Source organism: Chelonia mydas, chromosome 17, assembly GCF_015237465.2.
Source record: "Chelonia mydas isolate rCheMyd1 chromosome 17, rCheMyd1.pri.v2, whole genome shotgun sequence".
Classification (NCBI taxonomy): Eukaryota; Metazoa; Chordata; order Testudines; family Cheloniidae; genus Chelonia; species Chelonia mydas.
Window position 1 is genome coordinate 4383647 of NC_051257.2, and position 22341 is coordinate 4405987.

The following is a 22341-nucleotide window of genomic DNA, read 5'->3' on the forward strand; positions in this document are numbered from 1 at the left end:
TCCCTCTTATCTTTCCACCTCGCACATTTCTATGGCTCCAGCAAAGTGACCTTTCACAGACAGTATTTGTATTAGTAGCAGCAGAGCCAATGGGATGCTTCCCTGCCCAGCCCAGGTGGGAGGCAGTCCAGGAAAGTTAATCTTGTGTTTAGTCAATAATTAGATGATGATTTGTAACGTCTCTGCTGTTTACCTTCCAGAAAAGACTTCTCGGGGAACCTCCTGTTTCAATTATTAATAATGAAAAGTCGGTGACCTTTAGAATACAATAAATATTATTTTATTTTAGTCCACTTCTTTTGCTCTGAGAGTCAGTGGTTCATTTCTCTTTCCAGTATGTTTCCCTTTGCTCTTCCTCCATCAAGTGATCAGCCAGAAATGTGCACCTCTTTCACCAAATTTGCAGTGATGAATGCGACTCTCTGGGTTATATCATGTGAGTTATAGTGAGTTTCTCCTGATTGCAGGTTGGGAGGGGTGACAGAGGTGTTCCCGTCAACAGGCAATTTAAGACAGGTTGGCTCTTTAACATGCTGTACTTACATGAGCTGAAATGTTTTATTTCCAGCTATATGACAAGTTGTTTGAACAAAACACATTCCTCTGTGTGTGAGTTGGTATAGGTGGGGCTGGTAGCACCACCTATTGGCTATCATTAAGGTTGCCTGACATTTCCCATTATAAGACCCTGTTTTCTATTCCTTATACCTTTGCCAAATCCTAACTGTTTGGGCTGAAATTTTCTATGCCAGGTGTCTGTCTCATCATCGCTCTGCTGTAAGCAAATGTCTATGAAACCCAGCAAAGTGTCCTGTATCTCTCTAGAGCTGTTCCCAATAAAGGATGACAGCCTACCACTGCTAGTAGTTACTCCATTAGCTCTGTCAGGTGGATCTAAAGGTTCCAACCTTACTGACGACCCATGTGGTGTTGATATAATGCTTCATAATGGATTTTCTGTTTCTTAGTTAGTTTTTTGGTGTGTAACTTCCTAGATTTTTAAAAAAGCAATGTTAAAATAACATGAAGGTTGCAAAGTCAAGCTCTCAAAAGTTAGGAAATGCCAGGACTAATTCTTTTTCTGTGCAACCTTAATTCAGCACCCTCGTGTGTGTGTGTGCAATATGATACAATCTTTAATTCTGTGATCCCTTACTATTTTTTCCAGAGACAACCTTAATTCTGGCGTTTCCTAACTTTTGAGTTCTTGACTTCGCAACCTTAATAATGTTTTTTGTATGTAGTTGTATGTGCAATGTTGTGGTAGCCATTGGCTTTTATTAATGAAAGCATGCACTGCAGAACATCAGCCGCAATCCTCCCGGTATGGATATTATATATTTTCCAAGACAGGCTTGCCCGAATTCAGGTAGTACAAGGTGAACATGTTTTAGTGTTCTGTTGGTTGATTTGTTAGCTCATCAGGCTGCAGATAAAAAATCCCTTTCCTGTTTGTGTTGATTTTGTTCTGTCCAAACCACCATGAAACCCATTTTCTAACGCTGCAAAGTGATCTATGCTGACACTGATGAATATGTCACTGAGTTCAGTTACAGCACCAGAGGACGTGGACTGGTTCAATGTTCTGACTCTGTCTTGTCTTGTGTTGAGATGTTCTTTCACTGGGTCACCTCGTAGGCTCTCAGCAGGTTGTGCATCTCGTGACCTTGTTAAAAGGGCCACTTTCTTGGGGATCTTTTCTTCTGGAGTGCCCAGGAGGATACAGTTAATAAAAGAAGCAGTAATTATCATTCAGGGCAGGAAATAGTGAAATCGAAAATATAGCAAACATTTCTGTTAATCTCACCAAACCCTTTGCTTATTTTCAGCTTTATTGCCAACAGAGCTCACAGTTTTCTGCCTGCTGGTAACGCTTAGCACGTACAGAGCGCTTTACAAATGTTAACTGAGCTTCCCAAGCATCTCTTTGAGGTAGGTGAATGTTGTGTCAATTTTACAGAGGGGGAAGGAGAGGTACCAAAATCTTGTGACCTGTTCAAGACCACCCAGTGAGTCAGTATAACACAGAGGAGTTCGTGGCTCCTGGCTCCGTGCTGAGATGTCACTAGACCACAGTGCTTTCTTCATTTTGGTTAAAAAGGGGCCATATTAGGCAGCAAACAGAAGTGAACCTGTTGGGTGCCGTGAGGAACTAGATCCAATTGCTAAGGGGAAGAGTGAGCCACCTGCCAGAATCCCAGCTGCTACCAGCAACTGAGAGTGGAAGAGGAGTGCATCCTCCAACACTGGGTTTAACGTGTTTGGAAAGGTGCTCCACCCCAGCAATGACACAGCAATGATTCTGTGCTGTGCAGCAGAGGGGACTGCTGGAAACTGATCAGGACTTCTAATAACCAGAGTTACATGCAGTCGATGTTCATGAATTTAGTCTGCATCCCAGTGAAACAAACATTTATAGAGCACATGTTAAATCACCTGCCTTGAAGTTTAACTGAGTGTGATTCAAGCACCTTATGTTTTCACAGACCACCCTGGGGTGAGAAGCCTGGAATTTCCCATTGTTTGGAAATGATTTTTCCATCATTATCAAATAACTCAGATTGCTCCTGTTGTGTTTTCTCTCTCATTGATTTCTCCTCTGGACCAACATCATTGTAACTAGTGTGATGACTGATTAAGCTCAGAAAGCTGGGCCTGTGTGGAAAGTCCCCTGTGGAACAAGGGTCCTGATAAATTACTTGTATCCTGGATGCATGCAGGCATCAGTGGAGACAAATGAGATGGACAAACAAGCTGTTACTTACACACACTGGCAGAGATTTTCAAAAGACTAGTGATTTTGGGTCCCCACCCTGAGATGCCTTAAAGGGGCCAGGCTTTCAGGAGGGGCTGAGAGTGTGGGCTCCTTTAAGGGATCTCACAATGGGCATCTAAAATCACTAGTCACTTTTGAAAATAATTTCCCTCCCATCTTACATGGAGCGACAGGAGCATTTGTGACCCACACTGGAATTGCACACTGCACCCACGGTCTCACAAACCTCTTCCTCTTTGGTTGAAGTTGAGCAGTAACTTGGTGCTGTGTCCCATCAGCTCTCAGCGCTGGGCTGGGTCAGCCCTTGGATGGGAAACGTTCAAAGACAACTAAGGCACTTGATGAAGGAGGGGATAGTGATTCAGGAGATGTGCTCTGAGTCAGTCCTGAAGCCAGACCCCCATATAGCACTTTGGTGTCTTTCAGATGAGGGGTAAAACCTAGAACCTGGTGACTTGTAGTTATTAAAGTTCCCATGACACTTTTCATAAGAGAGGGTTCTTTAACTTGCATTATCAGTTGGGTTTGATGTTCTTTACCGTCTGTTCTAAGTTAGAACGTAACACTGCTGTGCACTGTCTAACAGTTGCCACATTGCAGTGGTAGGTGAATGGTCCCCAAATGCAGCTTGTAGAAGTGCTTTGGGATTCTTCAGGGTAAAAGGTGCAATATGAACATGAGAGACTCTTGCTCCAGGCTGTCAAATCAGGTTTAGCATTTGATTTAGTGGACTTCAATAAAGAGAAGGCAATAAACACAGGACACTGAACTCTTCGGCTTTCTGCAAGGAGTGGAGGCTCTTGGGACCATGACACTGGTGCTTTTACTACAGCTGTACAGAAAGGAGCAATCTGGTGTGTTCCTGCCTCATCTCCAGTTTAGCTCTTTATGGAAGTGTTGGCCTCTACTGAATGGACCAAAGTTCTAAATGAAATAAATCCATCATCTCTCGGCAGTTTTAGCATGTTGTAAATTCAGACTTCTTGATAGTGGAAATCTAGCTTCCCCCCACTCCACCCCCATTACATTTCTCTAACTACATTATCGGCTGAGTGGCCTCTGATCTGAGGAGCTTGGTGGCAACTCTGAAATAATAATCATGTTAGCTTGGACATGGCTCCTTGAGCCTCTCGGGGCCTCTCATTTCATAAAGGGTTTTTGATGGGAGATTTGGAAGTTAAAGGTGATCTGCTTTCCCAGTGTTAGAGAGACCAAAATGTCTGGCCTTGGGTGTATTTAAAACAAAAGCAACAAACCACCTGTCCAGCACTTTTGCTCTGATTTGATTCAGGTTTTTAATGTACTTTTTTTAAATCCACATTTTTCAGTGAAGACAAACAACCTAATAGCATTTCTTCAAAGGAATGTAAATTCCTTTAGGAATAAGTATCCGGAGTTCCCAGCAGTACATAGCTGCAAACCACAGACGCCTCTGGCTGAAGGCTCTGTTCTGGTTTTAATTTGGGGGTAGTGGAGGAATTCTTTTGAAGGGTTTGGGTTCACTTGTGCTAGGCCCATCAGGCTAGATTGTGTGTTACTGTACAGCAATGTGTTTGCTTTGGCTGCCAGCAAAGCTTTTCTTTCCCCTAGAGGAGTCTTCCCCATCAAATCTGATGATGCTGCATGATTATTTAATTAGGATTTTCCAAAAGCCATTCCATTAGCCTTCCTAGTACTACAGGAATCTGGAGACCTTTCCCTCCGATCCTCTGCCCCCCCCCCCCCCCCAACTCTGCCTCAGTAGCAGTGGCCATTCAGAAATTCAATTAACCAGACAAGTGCTATTTATATGGAGCAAAATCATACGTGGAAGTTTGCCTTGGAAAGGATTGTGGCCTATACACAAAGTTGCATCGCTTTAATAAAAAGTGTGCCTTTAAACTGAATTAGTGCAACTTTGGTGTGGACTCACTCATATCAGTTTAAACCTGGTTTATAGTGGTGTAGCCTGCCCTTGTAAATTTACAAGGGCAGGCTAAGCTGCTAGACAAAATGTATTTAAGACAATATAAGTGTGCCCACAAAGGGGTTTGCACCAGATTAACTAAATCATTTTTAAATAGCATCTTTAAGGCCTGGCCTACACCTAAAACTTTAGGTCAACCTAGTTGCATCACTCGGCTTGCAAAATTTTCACACCCTGAGCTCCATAGTTAGGTCGACCTAACGCCCTGCTGTACATGGAAGGATTCCATCGACCTAGCTACCTTCTCCCAGAGAGGTAAATTAACTACACTGAGAGAAAAAACCTTCTGTCAATGTAGGAAGTGTCTACACCATTGCGCTGGTGCAACTTCTGTGTGCAGGCAAAGCCCTACTGGGCCTTGGTCCCACAAACCCTTAACACAGGTGCCTAACATCATGTGTGTGACTCCAGTGGGACTACTCCCAGGAGTAAAGTTAAGCATGTTCAGAAGAGTTTGCAGGACAGAAGCCTGAATAAGGAGCTCAGGTTTTAGGCTCTGGGAATGCGCACTGCTGGCTGCTCTGAATAAACACAGGGACATTGCCAGAGGATCTCGGAGGTTGCTGAAATTAAAGGAAATCATATCCACTTGACTCCTTATAAATAAACACCCACCCACCCCCTGGGCTCTGATTGAATTATGTAGCCAGATCTTTTCCCCGGCAATTCTAGATGGAGTAACAGCACAGCCATATTTTCCCCCTCCCTCCCAAGCAGTGACAATCAGGTGCTCAGAAAGCTCTGACTTCGACCATGGCTTCTTTGAACTCCTCCCATGTGTGCTAGGGCAGGGGAAATGTAAATCTAGCTCAGGGTTTGCTGCTCTGAACTACCTTGGCAGGGCGGTTTCATGTTCCATGTGGCTGCGTTTTTCATGTTTCTTCTGTGGTCGTTGAGATTTTTCTCCAGGGTGTATATAAACAGTTTAAAGCTGGAAGGAGGGCCTAGGGCAGCAGCCTGTCTTCAGACCACCTCTGGAGTACAGTACACACGTGCCCTAGCTAGGTACCAAGCCTCTGTTTTATGATCTGCCTTTATGAGTTTAAAAAATGCAGTGACACCAAAGATAAATAATCCCTCAGCAGTTATATTTCACACTTGCACATGGTTTCAGTAAATAGGCTGCTCCCCTGGAGTCACAAGATCTGAAATATATAGCTAAATGAGTGCTCGGCTGTTTGCGTTAATAACTAAACCTACTTCCAAGCTGATAAAATCAGGGGAGTGACTTTGTACAGGGACAACGCAGAAGGGTGTCACTCCCGGGTTCAAAACTGTGACTCAGCCCTCTCTTGGGGTGTGCAGGATGTACAGTCATGCACCGTGGGACTGGACAGGAGTGAATTTGAGTTAAATGAGGGGATGTGAAGATGTTTACACCATAAATTATGCAGGTTGCATTTGGCCCAATTTGAAACTGTTGGAGGCAGGGAGTGCTGGCTGCTGGAATGTGACTACAGTGAAGTAGGGGCCACTAGCCCTTTGGGTCCCCAGTAGGCCAGTGTAGGAAAATCCATTTGTTTCCTCCTCTGAGGGAGACCATAGGCAGATAAGTAACGCCCTGGATTAACAGTACCTTCATTCAGGCAGGCAGAAGGGTTAGTGTCAAGCTCTGGAAGGACGGGCAGGGCTGTGACCCTGATGGCTGCCTGGCTTGTGTAGACAGGAACAGCACTAGATCTTACTCCTCTTCATAGCAAAAGCCAGGACAGACTCATGGAGTGGTACTGACAGGCAGCTGCATCAGCACAGGATCTCCACTTCCACTATTGTACGGATTTGCTGTCTCTCTCAGCTCAGCTCTCTAGAAGTACTGACCCAGTGACTGGTGGGTGGAGATGCTCTGGGTGAAATTCCGGCTCCGTTGAAGTCACTGGGAGCTTTGCCATTGACTTCGGTGGGGCCAGGGTTTCACCCCTTATTCCTAAAGTCCAGTCAAGCAGAATTCCTTGCAAATTTAATAACATATAACAACCTGAGAGTCACAGAGCAGAGTGGTGTCTTAGCTCAGCTGGAGTGGGACAGAGGAGAGCTGGGTGCTACAGAGTAGTATGCATGAGTCTCGACCACTGGTCTGCTGGGTAACCTAGGGCAAGTGACTCTGCCGGTCCGTGCCTCCGTTTCCCTACCTGTGAAAGGGTGGTAATGCTACTTCCCTGCTGTTGTGAGGCTTAAAGTAGGTGTGTGACCTGCTCTGAGAACCTTACCTGCAAGGCGCTAGAGAAGGGAGAGCGCTGTTTAGCCCATAATAGGGCCCCCTCAATAACTGGCATTTTTGTCTCCATGTGCTGCCCCGGAGACACGTAAAGCAGAGGCGAAGCAGGCTCGCTGTAGGACCGAAACAACCAGAACCTCAGGGCTGGGTGAGAACCCCCTGCCCCAGTGCTGGCATGTTCTGGAGGCGGCGCCTGGGGATTTCAGAGGGGCAGGGTCCCCCGCCCCCTTCCCAGGCTGGTGCCCCAGCCCTCTCCTTACAGCCGGACGGGGCGGAGGGGTGGGACTCCCGGCCCCGCCCGCTCCAATCCCCGCGCCCGGGGGCGGGCCCTGCTGCCCAGGAGCCGGCGAGCCGGGAGCGCGGCCAGTGCTGCCGGGCCGGGCCATGGTGGGGACGCTGGCGCTGCCCGAGGGGCCCGAGCCGCTGGACAGGAAGCGGCGCGGCGAGCGGGTGCTGGACAGCCCCGACTCCGGCCTGCCGCCCAGCCCCAGCCACTGGCTGCTGGCCGCCGGCTCCGAGCGCGCTGCGCCCCCCGGGCTGCCCGAGCCGGACGCCGCGGGCCAGGCGCCGCCGGTGAGTATTGCACGGTCCGGGGCAGTGCCGCTCGGGGCGCTGGGCGGGCACTGAGTTGGGGGTGCGTGCCCGGGGCTGCCAGGGGGCGCATGGCTGCGTGCACGGGGCAGGGACCCGGGGCTGCCGGGGGGCGTATGGCTGCATGCACGGGGCAGCGGGACTCGGGCTGCCCGGGCAGGCATCTTTGCTGGGGGTCGCCGAGGCGTATCGGTGCATGCCCGGGGGTGTGCTGGGGGTGCTAGGTTCGGGCTGTGAAAGTTTCCCTTCCGGATGATAGTGCATCCGCAGCAGGGCTCGTCCCTGCTTCACCCTTCGCAGTGGCTGCACCTCCCGGTGTGACCGAATGTGGGTGAGGGCAGCACAAAAAGTGGCTGGTTCTGGGGATCCCGGTGCGCACACCTTCCCCCTCCGCCTGTCCCCTCTCCGCAAAGATGCGGGTCCTACCTGCGGAGCGATGCAATTCTTTGGCTCTCCTGCTCGGCAGAGTAGACAGAAACACAGGCGAGCTCACAAATCCTCTTGTGTCTCGTCTGCTTGTGGTGTGCAGAGATGCCCTCGGCCAGTTCTCTCCCCTCTGGCTGGCGGCGCAGCAGCTGCTGGAAAGCGTGATCCCTTTGCTGACAGTCAGCGCCTCTCCGGAACGGTTTGCGCATCTTTTGGTAACGTCTCCCGAAGCCAGAGGGCAGGGGGCAGGTGTCTGCCATGAATAAATTGTAAAGGAAAGGCTGGGTTGTTTAGCTGGCTGTAGATTGTTTTTATTTAGATTTTCGTCTCAAATCACACAAAACGGCATCCATCCAAGCCCTGAGCCTACATTTAAAAACTCAGTCGCATCAGCGTTACAGTTAGAACTGGTACAGATTTTCACCTGGAAGAATGCACCTGGACAAGAGAGAGGTCGAAAACAACTGATCTGATTTCCCCTCCCCTTCACCCAGAACTGCTGCTGCTTTACTGTTTAATTTATCTGTGCAGGGGCTGTACCCACAAAGTGCCCAGCACACTCTTGGCATGATGGAAGTACAGACATCAATAACAGTGGCTGGTGGCGGAACTGTAGAATCATGAAACTGAGTTATTCATTTACAACACCTCCCAGCTTTCTGCCTGAGACAGGAATTCCATACGGCCTGTCACTCTTGCACTCAGACTGTCTAGAGTTGTTTTCCACCAGGCCTTTTTAAAGGTCTGTCACACGCTCGGGTCTTGCCGGAGTGAAAGCCGCAAAGTGGCATCAGCAGGATAGTGCCCTTAGAATACCAGCCTGGGCTCTGGGGGCTGACTTCTGGGGGCTGATTTTTTTTCAAAGGTGCTGAGTACCCGCATCTCACTAATTTCACTTGGAGTTTGGGGTGCTCAGTACCTCTGAAAATCAGGTCTTTTATTGTAGATAACGGATACCTCACTGGCTTACCTAGATCAAAGATGTGTTTGTTAAGATGGGAAAAGGGAGAACAGCTTAGACATGCCAAAGATCAAACAATAAGATTCTCGTAATGTCCAGGGGTCTTAAAGGAGCATTTCCAAAGCTGTATTAAAGAAAAGCAGAATTCGCCTGCTTGGAGGTGCTGTGCTAGCCTCAGCATGTGACCGTTCTCCTCCTTCCCAGCTGGGGGGCCTTGGCAGAAGGGAAAGCATCTCACAGTTCATATGGTCCCATAAGGGACCAGACGTGGGACTTCTTCACTCCTGAGAAACCCCAAGCTAGAAAGAGTTCCCCCTTTCCTGCAGTGCACGTACATACTGGATGCAGCTGAGCTTGGGAAATAGGAAGCTGGGAAGGCTCTTCGGAAGTTCATGCAATTTAATAACCCATGAAGGTTTCTGTTGCAATTTATGTACAGAATTGACGGATGAATCCAGTGCTGAGAGGTTTCATACACACTTTTCAAAATATTAATGATAAAAAAAACCCAAACATAAATCCCCGAAGCAGTGACACCATACTATCCATGGAGGATGTACTGACTCCAGCCCCTCATGGTGGGGAAGGACTTTCTCTGTATGAATGCCCCAGAAGTACCAGGCAAACCTATTGTGTAAATCTGTGGGTCTCCATGGAAGTCCATGGAACTGTCAGTCATTTACAGATATGTCTGTTTTGGGTAATGTTAACCTTGTCCTTGACTTAGGGGGTGACTAAATAAACATCCCCTCTTGGGATTGTACCGAATTGCTATATTAAAGGCGCTCTCTTTGCACTTTTGCAGAATGCTGTGTTCTCCCCCAACCCTCTGCTCTCCAGCTGCCCTGCGAGGTTATGCCCTTTATCCTTTGGCGAAGGAGTTGAGTTTGACCCTCTGCCACCAAAGGAAATAAGGTAAATACAGTGTTACAATCAGTTAGTGTTTAAACTTCCCCTTCCCAGGGGCATAGGAAGCAGTAAAGGTTTAACAGAGGTACTGTGCAAAGGAGCAATAGGATTTATCAATTTGTGCCCGAGATTCAAGCTCAGTTCCACCCCGCCAGTACATTCCTCCACTTCTGCCTTCAACCAGCCCTTTGCAAAGGAATGTTCTGTTTCCTTTAACCACCTCCTAGAAGAATTTTCAAGGGAAGGCTTCCCGTGTCTCTTTATTATGCTTCTTAGTTCATTGTACAGCTGCTAAATCTTGGGTTCTGTTTAATCACTTGAAAGGTAATCAGGAGCAAAGATCTTCAAAGGGAGTAGCTTTCTAAAGGGTTGTTTTATTAGCAGAAAGGAATTCCACTTTCTTAAGCTGATGGTTTTATAGCAGAAGGTTCTAACTTATCAGCAAGAGGTAATCCTGTGAACTGGAGGGAAAAACTAATATTTTGAGATGTGGAATTTTTTTAATACACTGCCTTAGTTCATAGCATGTGAATTGTTCCTTTGGACATAATTTTGCAGTAAAAAGGAACAAAGTTTCCCTTTCTATAGGCATAAGTAGAACAATTGTATCGCTCAAACAGCATGCTGATAGATAGAGGATTTAAAAAATTTTCACTAGTGTTGACAAAGGACCCAATCCTGAGGTTGGAATTGATGCTTGGTACCATGCAGGATCAGGCCTGGTGTGTAGCAGAGGGAAAAATCTTTTTCGGTACACACAGGCTTCAAGTCCCATCTCATATGACAAACCCAGACATTCCTGATATTAATTTCCACATCAGAAATGCTCAATACACTAATTGTATTATTTTCTGCCAGTCGAGTCCATGGTGGGTTTTCTCATGGAAACAAGTGGGTATAATTGCATTTGCCTTGGCTGATGACCCCAAGGATGGGGAAGGATAAAGAACTCCCACAAGATCCGTGATGGATAAGAATGCAGAAAACAGCATCTGCTTCCATGGAAGCTCCAAGGGGTCGACAATTATGAAAATCAGGCCACAGGGAGTCTAAATATGGATCTAGGTGCCTGGCTGTGCTGCCAGAGTCTGAAAATGGTTGTCTAGGCCCCACCAGGCTAAGAAGATGGTTAAACTGATGGCATTTCTGGAAATTCCAATAGAAAAGGAGATCCTGCCTAGAGATTGTGCTTGGACAAACAATGAAAACGCCAGGCGTGCTACAAACAGAAGGTGGTTTTCCTCTTCCCCTAAATGGAAAGAGATATCAGTGGGAAGATGTGTATATTTTAAATAAAAAAGCCTTTGGACTAGGAATCCTAGTGTTTATCCGGCACTTTTCATCCGTGGATCTCAAAGCACTTGACAAAGGAGATCAGGATTGTCAGCCCCATTTTACAGATGAGGAAACTGAGGCCCGGAGAGAGGAAGTGGCTAGCCTGAGGTCATATTGCAGAGCTGGGAATGGAACCCATCGAGTTCTAGTCCAGTGCCCTAGCTAGGAGATCACCCTGCCTCCCGTAGTGTCTTTGGCTAGCTACATCTCCCAGTGAGCACTGGCTGCTGGAGCAAAGTGAGATTCACACTAGGGTCTCTCTTCTGTGTTTCAGGTACACCTCCTCAGTGAAGTATGACTCAGACAAGCACTTCATCGATGATGTCTATATGCCGGTGGGGTTAGGCGTTTCCTCGTGCAGCCAAACGGTCGTCTGCATCCCTGATTGCACATGGCGCAGTTACAAAGTCGAGGTCCACTTTGAGCCTCGGAACAAGCCTCTGCGTTTCACCAGCACCACCATTGTCTACCCAAAGCACACCAAAACTGTGTACACCACCACTCTGGATTACAACTGCAGGAAGTCCATGCGGCGGTTCTTGTCCAGCATAGAGCTGGAGTCTGCAGAATACCCTGGGAACGATTACCTCCTGGATGGCTGCTGACTGACATCTGTCTCTCTTGCTATGATCCATCCTAGTCCCTTTCTACTGTACTGTACTAACTCTCCACTAGCTAAAGTGGGTAAAAAAAAACCCTAATTGCCCAGTCACTCTAAGGGAAACTTACCTGTCGCTACCTCTGTCCTAGCTCATAAATTCAAAATGGCCTGCATTTAATTTTCTAGGGGAATTTAGCTTTTCAAGATATCAGTTTATCCTCCTTTAGAGCTGCTGATTTCCTTCCCTGCTCCCACATTGCAGTATTCAGGTGAAAATAAGGGAAATGTTTCCAAAGAGGAAAAGTTAATTGCTCTTTCACAGATAAGGGAGAGTCTGGGACAGTGGAAAAATGTAAGATTCTTCATGCTGATGTGTAAAACCAATGACAATTCTCTTGCTGCAGAAAATTTAGCAGATAATTCAGCGATTTGTAAACAGAGAGCCATAATTAATGTCAGCTTTGGTCACAGGACCTTGGTAAAGCAGAAAGTGCTGACATCCTTTGGCATAGGCTAGCTGATGGGAAATCCAGAATTTTATATTTAAACAGATGTTTTTTAATCTAATTCATGCCTGTTTTTAAAGATGTTCCTTTAAGGCGGGGGGGGGGAGGAGTTTTGATTAGAGCAAGAGTTAAATTGCATTTGGGTAGGCATAGAAGGAACTGGGTTATCTTTCTTCAGGCTCCCCTAATCTTACAGAAGATCTTGTATACTTTTCAGTTAGTTAACCCAGCCTCAAACTTGTGCAACTATTTGTCAGTGCAGCAGATACTAGAATTTGCCCGCACTGTACTGTAACTTGTGAAGACTATTACGCAGAAAATTATCTCTGAGGGGTAATTAATTTTGGAAATCCAAGTGTAGACATCCGCTAGTTTCAAACCACTAGTATCTGTTATGTGCTAATGCTGGCACTGTTTCTCACTCAAGGGGAGCTGCAACAGTGGAAAAATGTTAGGAAATCCACAGGGTGGAAGTCATAAGGTGGAAGCAGAAACCTGGGAATCCAGCAGCATCACCTAGGGGTATGTGGGAGTGACTTGCCAAGGAAGGCACTGCGACAAAGGGAATGCAGAACTGTCAACTGGCTAGATCCACAGCTATGCCTGTGCTTTCCCTGTTGGACTTCACAAAGATCATTATTCTGTCTAAGTTTTCGATCTGATGGTGTTGATGATTCCACTGGGGCAAGGGAGGTCTTCCATACCCGGAGCTTCCTGAGTAGCCCTGCAGTAACAAACCAGAGTGCATTTCAACTGGAGATCACTGGGGGTTGGGGAGTGGGCAGGAGAGAGGTGGTGAGAATAATCACTTCAGAATAACCTGCACCTTAACATTGTCTTTGTCTATCATGCACTTTGACCAACCAGAACATGTGGCTTTCTAAATCTCCAGAATTGTTGTTTCTTTGTTGAAAGAGAGGAGAGCAGCATGGAAAGTGGGTGCTTTTGAAGATGTGGCTTATACTCTTTGTTGGTGTAGTACTGGTATTGTGGATGTTCCATAGAAGCTGGCTCTTGTCTGTTTTTATATATATCTCCCCAAACTCACATGGGACAAAATTCATCCCCTGTAGAGCAACAGCCCAAGACCACCTCTCAAAAGGGGACTTATGCAGGGCATAGGGACAAGGGAAAATGTCATCAGTGGAGAGCAAGGAATGTAGAATGTGTTCTAGCTGGAGATTATTATTGGGACTGCAGTAAAATAGATCCGGCAGGTGTCACAAATGGCCTGTGTAGAGGTATATTCTGCAATGTGGTACTAGTGTGAGCTGAAATGATTCAAGAGACTGAAAGTGTAATGGAAGAGGGGATTTTTTGGGTTTTTTTGTACCTGTTTATTCCCTTGAATCAGTAGTTTCTTTGTTTCCTGCCCACAAACCCAGATGTGCTAAAACATTTCCAAGGGAGACTTGGAATGCTGAGTTTAAATAGCTATCCCCATAAGAGACTATGGGTCCTGGAATTCTGACAAGACCTTTGACCCCACTGAAGCTATTGGAACTGCCTGGGATGTGAATCAGGGCCAGAACTACCAACATGAGTAGCATAGCCTAGTACCAATGCATTGAATCTAGTCTGTACTATTTAAGAAATGCTCATTACATTCCCACTAAGACCATTCCTTAACGTTTGCCAAAAGTGCACTTATGACAGGGCATAAGCCACCCTCTGTGTGTAGGGGTTTCAAACATAACTTCTCCGTTGGACAGGTTATTCCATTATTGCTAGTTTGTACTTTCCTCCTGCCACTGTAGGAGACACGATACTGGACTAGAATGGATGCCTGGTTTACTCCACTATCACTTTTCCCCTGAGTTTATTACAAGATTTTGGAGAGAAGTTTTATTTTAAAATTGTAACCATGACCTGTTCCGAGTTAACTCTTACACTATGGTCTAGGACACAACACATGCTTTAAAAACACAGATTTATTGATGTTCCTCTTTAAAAAGATGGTAACTGATAGAAGATGCTTTTTAAAAAATTCAGGTCACTATATTGCAACACCTTGGTTCTCACTGTGCAAGATCCAATATGTTCTGCTCTCTGTGACATGATTCCTCCCCAAAAAAAACAAAGTTTCAATTTGCTTTTTCTCATTTAACTAGTAATAAATTATATGAAAACCATAATTGTAGGGAAGTCTCTTTTTAATTCAAGCCTTATTGGTGGTTGTTTGGTCTTGAATGCAAACTAGAGTCACAAATGGCTGGTTCATCTCTACTGCGTTAACTCTGGCTGGCTGGGAGTTATTACTGAAATTAGTGGGTAAGTACTATGTGGAAGAGTTAGATATCATTTATTACATGATTTACTGAGAACTAAAGACTTAATATATTCAACTGATCTTAGATCTTCTGTTTCTTTTATCAGACTTGATTGTTGCTAAATTCTCTAATAAGCCATATCAAGTATAAAATTCCCTATAAAAATATAATACAAATGCTATGGCTTCATGAGTTTAGTAAGACACTTGAAGAAGTGCTTTTAAGACCATTGGAAATCCTCTCCACGGCATGTATTTCACATCTGGTACCATTTTATTCCTAATGAGCTAGTTCTGGTTTCTGATATGTATTTTGGCACATACTGCAAACAAAGCAGTTGTTGTTTTCAAATGAACTTAGTATTTAAACAGACAAAACTCTCTTTTGATTGTGGATTTACAAGTGGGGGGGAGAGTTCAGGTGCTCAGATGCCACAGTGATGGGCACGGTATATAAAAAGTTACTAGAATTTATTATATATTAAAAAAAAAAAAATTTTGATTTGTGACAAGCTGTTCTTGTCAGAGAACTTATGTGTCTGGATGCCTACTGTCTTGTTAAATGCTTCTGAATTTCCAGGCTTATGGATTTTATTTTTAATATCAATAGAAGGGTAGGAACTGATGCAACAAAATACCAATTCTTTAATTCCTAATAGAGTTTTTTGTTTACTTTTTTTGCTGCTCATTTGTCCACCCCTTTGCAAAAGCGCTTGGTTTTCAAATAATGACGTTGGAATCTAGTCTTGAAACGGAATATATTTATAAAGAACCAACCTGCCATTGCAAAAGTGCCAGTGGCATGCAGCCAATTAAAGGCAATAGGATTAGAAGATCATTCAGTGATAAAATATTACAGAAAACAGAGGAGTCCTATGCATATAAGACAATAGTTGTTAGAAAAGACCAATGCATGCAAACAGGGTTTAAGAAGTGTTTTAAAATCAAAGGAACATATTTCTGAGCAGGTGGAGGGAAGTTACGAGAACTTCTTGTCTCTCTCCTTTCAGATGCTTGGTCTTTTTTTCCCCAGAACATCTCCTTTTGTCTGCCCTTGGCTATTTTAAAATATTCTAATATTGTAAAAGTATTCTGAGGGAGTTTGTATGAAAGACATTACTGTGTGTGATGAAAAGCAAGGGCATCTGAGAGGCTGATGGATTGGGCAGGGAAGCCTATTAAGTGAAAGACTAATTTTTTTTTTTTAGTTCATTTTTGTCACCGATGCACGTTGCTGCAGCAATCACGATACTGACAAGGACAATCCTGTCACTTGAGAAAAGGGCACTTTTCAATTTAGTACACTTTGTTTCTGATTTAAATCTCCAAGTTCACGGAACAATACAATACGTTTTTGTAACAGAAGAAAGTAGTATTGTCTAGCAGTTAGAGAGCAAAGCAGGCACTGAGACCTGGATTTTAATCCTGATTCTGCACTGTATGTGACCTTAGGTAAGCCTATCTGCATGTCGGTTACCCTCTATGCACAGTATCAAATCACTTAGCTACTTACTGCCTCAGTTTCCCCATCTGCAACATGGGCTAACACCTGCCCACTTCACTGAGGTACTGTGAGGTTTAATGCATTCATGTTTGAAAAGCAATGAGATAATCCAGTAGGACACTACTATTTATGAATAACATATAAGCAGTAAGAGGGTACTTGAGGGCAGAGTTGTAGGATGTAGAGAACCTTTAATAAAACCATCAAAATAATTGTTTTATTGTCCACTTTCTATGTAGTGTTTTATAAAAGGTCTGGCAGAAGTAAACAGAATACCATGTTAGTATGGGGAATTAATCCCACTAACAACGTGGCCGTGAACAAAGGTATATACAAAGTTTAAAAGTAATGGTTTTGTTGCCGTTACTGTTTTAAATACAGATATAAAATAGAGAACAATACTGGTTTACACAACTTCCTGAGAAATATTTGGTAATGCTGCTGGTTGCAGTTCAGACACTTTTGTAGCTAGCTCAGCATTCATGACCTCTTCATCTTTATTTTCCTGAAAATAAGAACTGGAGCGATCCTTTTGACATGCTGTCTGACCACTATTTGTGTATGGATCTTTGTTTTGAAGTAATGGGAAATGCTTGAGAGTCAGACGTGGCTCTGTGGGTAGCTGTTGCTGGACATATAACCCATAGCGTTTCCTTCTGTTCAGTTTATAGATACGCAGTCTTTCTTCCTCAGCAGCAGGATCTTCAAGAATCCCATCCCATCGAAGGCTCTCATTGATCTGATCAGAAATGTCCTGCTCTGTTTGGGTAGAGCCTGAAGTAGTGGAAGCTGATAATAAAAGCTTATTAATTTCTGCATCAATGTGAATCCCCTTTACAGCACCTTGTGCTGGGTCACGATCGTTCCTGAGGCTTAGTATTTCAAGTAACTGAGCAGAGAGGGTCTGATGCTTCTTGCTTTTGCTGTGATGTTTATCTGTTGCAATGATAAATATTATATTAGCAGAGAGCTTATATGGCATCACTGTCACCTCTGGCTTTACTGTTCACATGGTAATGAGAAAGTTACAGATAAAAAAATCATTAAACATAGCACAGACTCACTGTCAAGAAACCAGATTTATTAACAAAATATCTATCACATAAAAGCTCATTGTTGAGGGGAAATATGTATTTAGCTCAATGACTGATGCCATTTATAGAACAACTGTACTCATATAAAATGTACTTAGGAATACGTACTCATAACACTTTGATACAAGCATCATGTCCATTGGACCAGTATGACTATTGCGTTTTTGTAAAGTAGTTGTGTGCACTTTAGTGTTGTATTTTTTCCAATGTGAATGTTAAACATTTGAGTTAAAAGAATGGCAGAAATTGAAATGAGAAATTCTGGCCATTATTTGAACACCACCTCAGGCTTTTAATGCTCTGCCAACCAGGGAAATGAGATGGTCCCTGTGCCAAAAAGTTTACAGTCCTAAACGAGAGACAGTTTTCATAAATCCTCCCTCAAAAAATCAGATTGAGAGTTTGTTACCTGCTACAACTAGGATTAATTTCAGTTTTAATTTGTCTCTCCAGTTAAAGAGCTAGTGAAATGATACCACTGAGAAAAATTTCTCTTGCAATCTGTGCTAGAGCTATTTTTTAAAGTCTTGCTCCATTTAGGCCTCAGCTTCCACCAATGGTTATAGTAACTAACTTTTGTCATTGTAATAAATTAATCCTGCTCCCTTCTAAAGTTTAACTTCACAAAACAGTCAGATTTTTTTTAAATCCCTGATGTTTTAATAGTGTGAGTAATGTTATTTTAATAAGATGCCTGACATAATTTTAACAGGCGTTCTACAATTGTACTGAACTGAATAGTTCTGTTTCTTTACATGATTGAAGAAAACCTCCCCAGTTAAGAAGTTTTGAAATTAACCCCCACTCTGTTGATGTACCAGCAAGCCAAATACTGTTCATTAGAGGTTAGATAAATTTTGACTTGCATCAATTAAATGTTGAACATTCAACCAACTGCAGTTCAGCTCTGTGAAAGAAAATCTAAAATATATCCAGCTACCTCAAATCTTGCTACAGTTTTGTGAAACTACCTACTCTCAGACAGATGTCCTATGCCTCCTACAGTCCACATGAGGGAGCTACATGTACTTCCAATAAACCAAAAAGAAAAGGAGTACTTGTGGCACCTTAGAGACTAACAAATTGATTTGAGCTCAAATAAATTTGTTAGTCTCTAAGGTGCCACAAGTACTCCTTTTCTTTTTGCAAATACAGATTAACATGGCTGCTACTCTGAAACCTTCCAATAAACCATTTGTTTAAAAAAAATAAAAGCAAAGGCTACAGCAAGAAGTACTAACAGTCTATAATTCTAGGTGGAGGTTCTAAAATGCACAAGATTCCTTCTCACCAAAAGCCCAGATTTATTTCCTGGGATCTACAGCAGCCAATCTCTTCTTTTTTTCCTATGATTGCACTGTAGAGAAAAAGGATGTCTAATTATCCCAGTATAATAGTAGTTTTCTACACTATGAACAGGTACGTAAATAGAGCCAATCTCAGCTCAAGACTGTGTGTGCTTCTGTATTTATAGCTACCCATTCCAAAAAGTACGCACCAAAAGTGGTGTTATCTGGACCGATGATCTGCTGGGTCACTCCAATCCTCGACTCTGGGAGCCAGCGTTACCCTACTCTGCTGTGAGAACCCCCACTCCTGGGCTGTTCACGCACAGCCTCTGGCACATAAACTGCTTGGATTATGCAACTGAATGACACTAACCAATATCTCCGGTCCCAGACACAACCCTAGGAATCTCCCTCTTGCAGTATCCAGTTATGCCTGCTGGACGCTGCAAACTTATATGAGTTCATCAATTTAACAAAGAAATTGATATGTACCAGGCTTGTTATCCCAAGGGGAGTTTCTGACATGCTTCAAACCAAACGCACTCTTTCAGGTAGAATAAACAAACACATTTATTAACTACAAAGAGAGATTTTCAGTGATTATAAGTTAAAGTACAAGAAGTCAGATTTGGTCAAATGAAATAAAAGCAGAATGCATTCTAAGCAGATCTTAACACTTTCAGTGCCCTTACAAACTTAGATGCTTCTCAGCACAGGCTGGCTGGTTGCTCTTCAGCCAGGCTTTCCACTTTGATCAGTGCTTCAGCGCTTGGTGGTGATGTCTGTAGATGGAGGAGGAAGAGCATGGCAAACATCTCCCTTTTATCATGTTCTTTCTTCCCTCTTGGCTTTGCCCCCTCCCTTCAGGGTCAGGAGAGCATTACCTCATCGTAGTCCCAAACTGACCAAGGGAAGCGGGGTTACGCACTCAAGAGTCCAACAGGTCCTTTGTTGTTTCCTAGGCCAGTGTCCTTTGTTCCTGTGAGGCTAGGCTGGGTTTGTCCCTTACATGCCATGATGAGGTGTGAACTGCCTCTCTGTTCCTGGAGAGTTTTGCCTGGGCTTGTTTTAAGCCATGAGGACACATTTTCAGCCTCATAACTATATACATGAAATTACAATCTATAACATTACTATAACAACAATGCTCAGTGCATCATAAGCCTTCCGAAGACACCCGACATGACAAACTTTGCATTGGATACCACACAATCATATTATAAGGATGAACATGGGGGTGTAGGGTGTTTCCCCGAGATTCAGAGCCTCACACCCTCCAACATACACACACGGGTATAGCAGGCAATCTGTACATATGCTGGCTGATAGGTAAGCACAGTCAGTAACTATACCCATAACTTCTAAAGGTGATAATGCACTTCCCTCACAAACAGCAGGGACAGCAAAGTGGAGACAGACTCGATTCTCCACTACCTTACCCTTTGTGTGGTCACGTGCACCGGGCAAAGAGGGCATAAATCTGCCATTCTCATTTGGTAGCATGTTCCATTCACTGTGCTGGTGTAAGTGATGGTCCAAGGCACTGGAGCACTAGGCCCACTGGAGCACTGGGCCCACTGGAGCTAGCAATATGTTATGCAAAAGCCAACCTGACCATAGCCAGAAGCAGTGTGGCCTTTGAGCAGTGACAGCTGCTTTCCACCATGCACACCTGCATCCCATCCACTTCTTGCAGGCTGTGCCCCCATCCCTCAGGTGCTGTGCCCACTGGCACCCATTGTTATGACACAGCTTTGCTAACCTGTCTCCTCAGAGGTGGAGGGGCTGCTGCCAGGTCCGCTGCTCCTGGAGTTACTGTCATCCTGGTCTGCTTTCTTTTTCTTCTTCTTTGGCTTCTTCTTGCCTGTGGCCTGTGGTGGGGATGAGGATAGCGTAGGGGTTAGGAACCCCTTAGCCAGCTTCTTGCTGCTGGCCTTGCCTCTCTTCTTGCCAGGCAGCAATTTCTGCACCCCTTTGCATCCTGGGCTCTTCTGCATGGGGCACACCCTGGCTGTCACACCGAGCTACTGCTGAGCCTGCAAATAGGGGGAAAGACTTGTTGAAGGGCCTTTCGGTGCCCCCTTCATCTGCTGCACAGTCCACCATCTTCCTAGCAGAGGGCCCACACAACCCCCCTCAGCCCCCCCACCCCCCATTGCTACAATTAGTCCCCCCTAGTCCACTCAGTTCATCTCCTCCCGCATCACCCTTCCCCCAAGTCTGTCCTCCCTGCATCTTACTCCCCAGAGCCCCCAGGACCTGATGCCAGAGGCCCCCCTGCACAGTCCTCAGTCCCTGCCCTGTGGACCCTATGCCCCAGAGCCCTCAGTCCCCCCAATCCCTGCCCCCTTGATCCTACTCTCTAGTGATCTCTCCTATATCTCTACCCCCCCCCCGTCCATGTCGCTCTGGCCTCTACCCCCCAGGCATCTGCCCCCAGAGACCCCTGTTCTCCCCAGGCCCTACCCCCTGGATTCAATTCCCCAGAGAGCCCCCAGCCCCCCACTCCCCAGAGTCCCTCCCCCCGACCCCTATTCTCCAGAGAGCCCCAGAGACCCTGCCCTCGACCCTACTCCCCCATAGCCCCCCGTCCCTGCTGGCCCCTGCTCCCCAGACCCCTAGTCCGGCCCTCACAGCGCTCCCCCCCCCCGGGGTGCCGGAGATCACCTTCCCCCCCGGAGCCACCGCCTCTCCCCAGGGCCCGGTCCGCGCCGCCGGCTCCCCCCCTCCCCTCCGGACGCGTCTCCATGGCAGCGACTCAGCGCCCGCCCCCTCCGCGAGAACAAATAGTCCGCGCGTCCCCGACCCCCGCCTCGAGCGCCGGGCCCCGCCCCGAGCCGGGCGCGGGCGGCAGCGGCTGGTCAAGGGGCTGTTCCGTCTCCAAGGCGACGGGCCTGCCGCCCTGCCCACCACAGCCCCCAGGGGCCCGGGTCGGGGCCCGCCAGCCCTGACGGGTGTGACCCGCGCCCGACCTCAGCGCCAGAGCCCATTGCACGGCCCAGGGCGAGCCTGGCCTTTGTTACCGAGCTTGTCCGAGCTGGCTGGTGACCGCTTCGTGTCACAGGCCACTTGCCATCCTTCTCTGTGGGCGCGGCGCCGAGCCCCGCAGGCCCCCAGCGGGGTCGAGAGCAGCGCGCGGGCCTGCTCCGAAGGCACGGAAGGGGCTCTCCGGTAACGCCCTGCCTTTGCTCGGGTCCCTGGTTAGCCCTCGCCGGAGCAGACAGGGCTGCGCTCTGCTGGCTAGTGTCCGTGACTCTCATGCTCCTGTGCAAACGGTACATGGGAGCAGTCGTGACATTGCTACAATTAGTCTCCCCGGGCTGAACGGCGGAATCCCGGTTTTCCTTTCCTTTCCTTTTAACAGATTTAATAATTGTATTGAGATGACGTTGAAGTGGAAAGAAAACGGGACAGAGTTAAAGCACAGAAGTTTCTGGTTATCAGGGAATAAGGTACAGATTATCAAGGGGTGCGAAATTCGGTTTAGGAACGGGTGGCCTACGGAATACATAATCTCCAATCTCCCCGATTGGGGGTAAAAGGTTAACGGGTCAAAGTACAGACACTGAGATATGGGGGTATGTTGTTCATATAATGGCTATGTTCAGGTGTGGAGTATAATGAGTGGATACCATGATGAGGATGGATTTGCCCCCATTTGGTGGGATTTAATGTTCAGGGAGTTTATGGTCAGTACTCCACAGGGATGACGCTCAAACACTGTAATTCCTCTTGCTAACTGGAGTTCATAGACTCTGGTGATGGGTGTGGTAGAAGAACCTGAATAGAGTCTCTGTTGGTGGCCCTGATCCTGCAGAGATTTGCACGTGGGCTTAATTTTATGCTCTGTGAGTGTGGAAAGGTCACCACATGCTCATACCGGGTGTAAATTGAAGCCT

General features: G+C 45.9%; 3 protein-coding genes across 6 annotated transcripts in view; 2 read left to right on the plus strand and 1 right to left on the minus strand.

Annotated features, from left to right (window-relative positions):
- Positions 1 to 7220: 7220 nt before the first annotated feature.
- On the plus strand, positions 7221 to 13576 carry RFLNB (refilin B). The gene is made up of 3 exons (XM_037880626.2): positions 7221 to 7530; positions 9741 to 9850; positions 11454 to 13576. Exons 1-3 carry the CDS (start codon positions 7342 to 7344, stop codon positions 11782 to 11784), a joined length of 630 nt encoding a protein of 209 aa, XP_037736554.1. The 5' UTR covers positions 7221 to 7341; the 3' UTR covers positions 11785 to 13576.
- Positions 13577 to 16256: 2680 nt separating this feature from the next.
- C17H17orf97 (chromosome 17 C17orf97 homolog) overlaps positions 16257 to 22341 on the minus strand; it is a 30451-nt gene continuing 24366 nt past the window's right edge. Inside the window, exons 1-3 of one of the 3 annotated variants that reach the window (XM_037880625.2) lie at positions 21466 to 21601; positions 20205 to 20478; positions 16257 to 16995 (exon numbers count right to left, since the gene is read on the minus strand). In XM_037880625.2, coding sequence (XP_037736553.1) covers positions 16466 to 16995; positions 20205 to 20439 — 765 coding nt within the window. In that variant the 5' untranslated portion in view covers positions 20440 to 20478; positions 21466 to 21601 and the 3' untranslated portion in view covers positions 16257 to 16465. Of the gene's footprint in view, positions 16996 to 20204; positions 20479 to 21109; positions 21165 to 21465; positions 21602 to 22341 lie in introns of those variants that run through there. The other 2 variants (XM_037880622.2, XM_043531326.1) reach the window with 2 other exon arrangements.
- The window catches only part of RPH3AL (rabphilin 3A like (without C2 domains)), a 126794-nt gene continuing 126058 nt past the window's right edge, over positions 21606 to 22341 (plus strand). The window contains exon 1 of one of the 2 annotated variants that reach the window (XM_043531322.1): positions 21606 to 21717. The gene's annotated coding sequence lies outside the window, so the exon portion shown is untranslated. Of the gene's footprint in view, positions 21718 to 21768; positions 21895 to 22341 lie in introns of those variants that run through there. The other variant, XM_043531319.1, reaches the window with a different exon arrangement.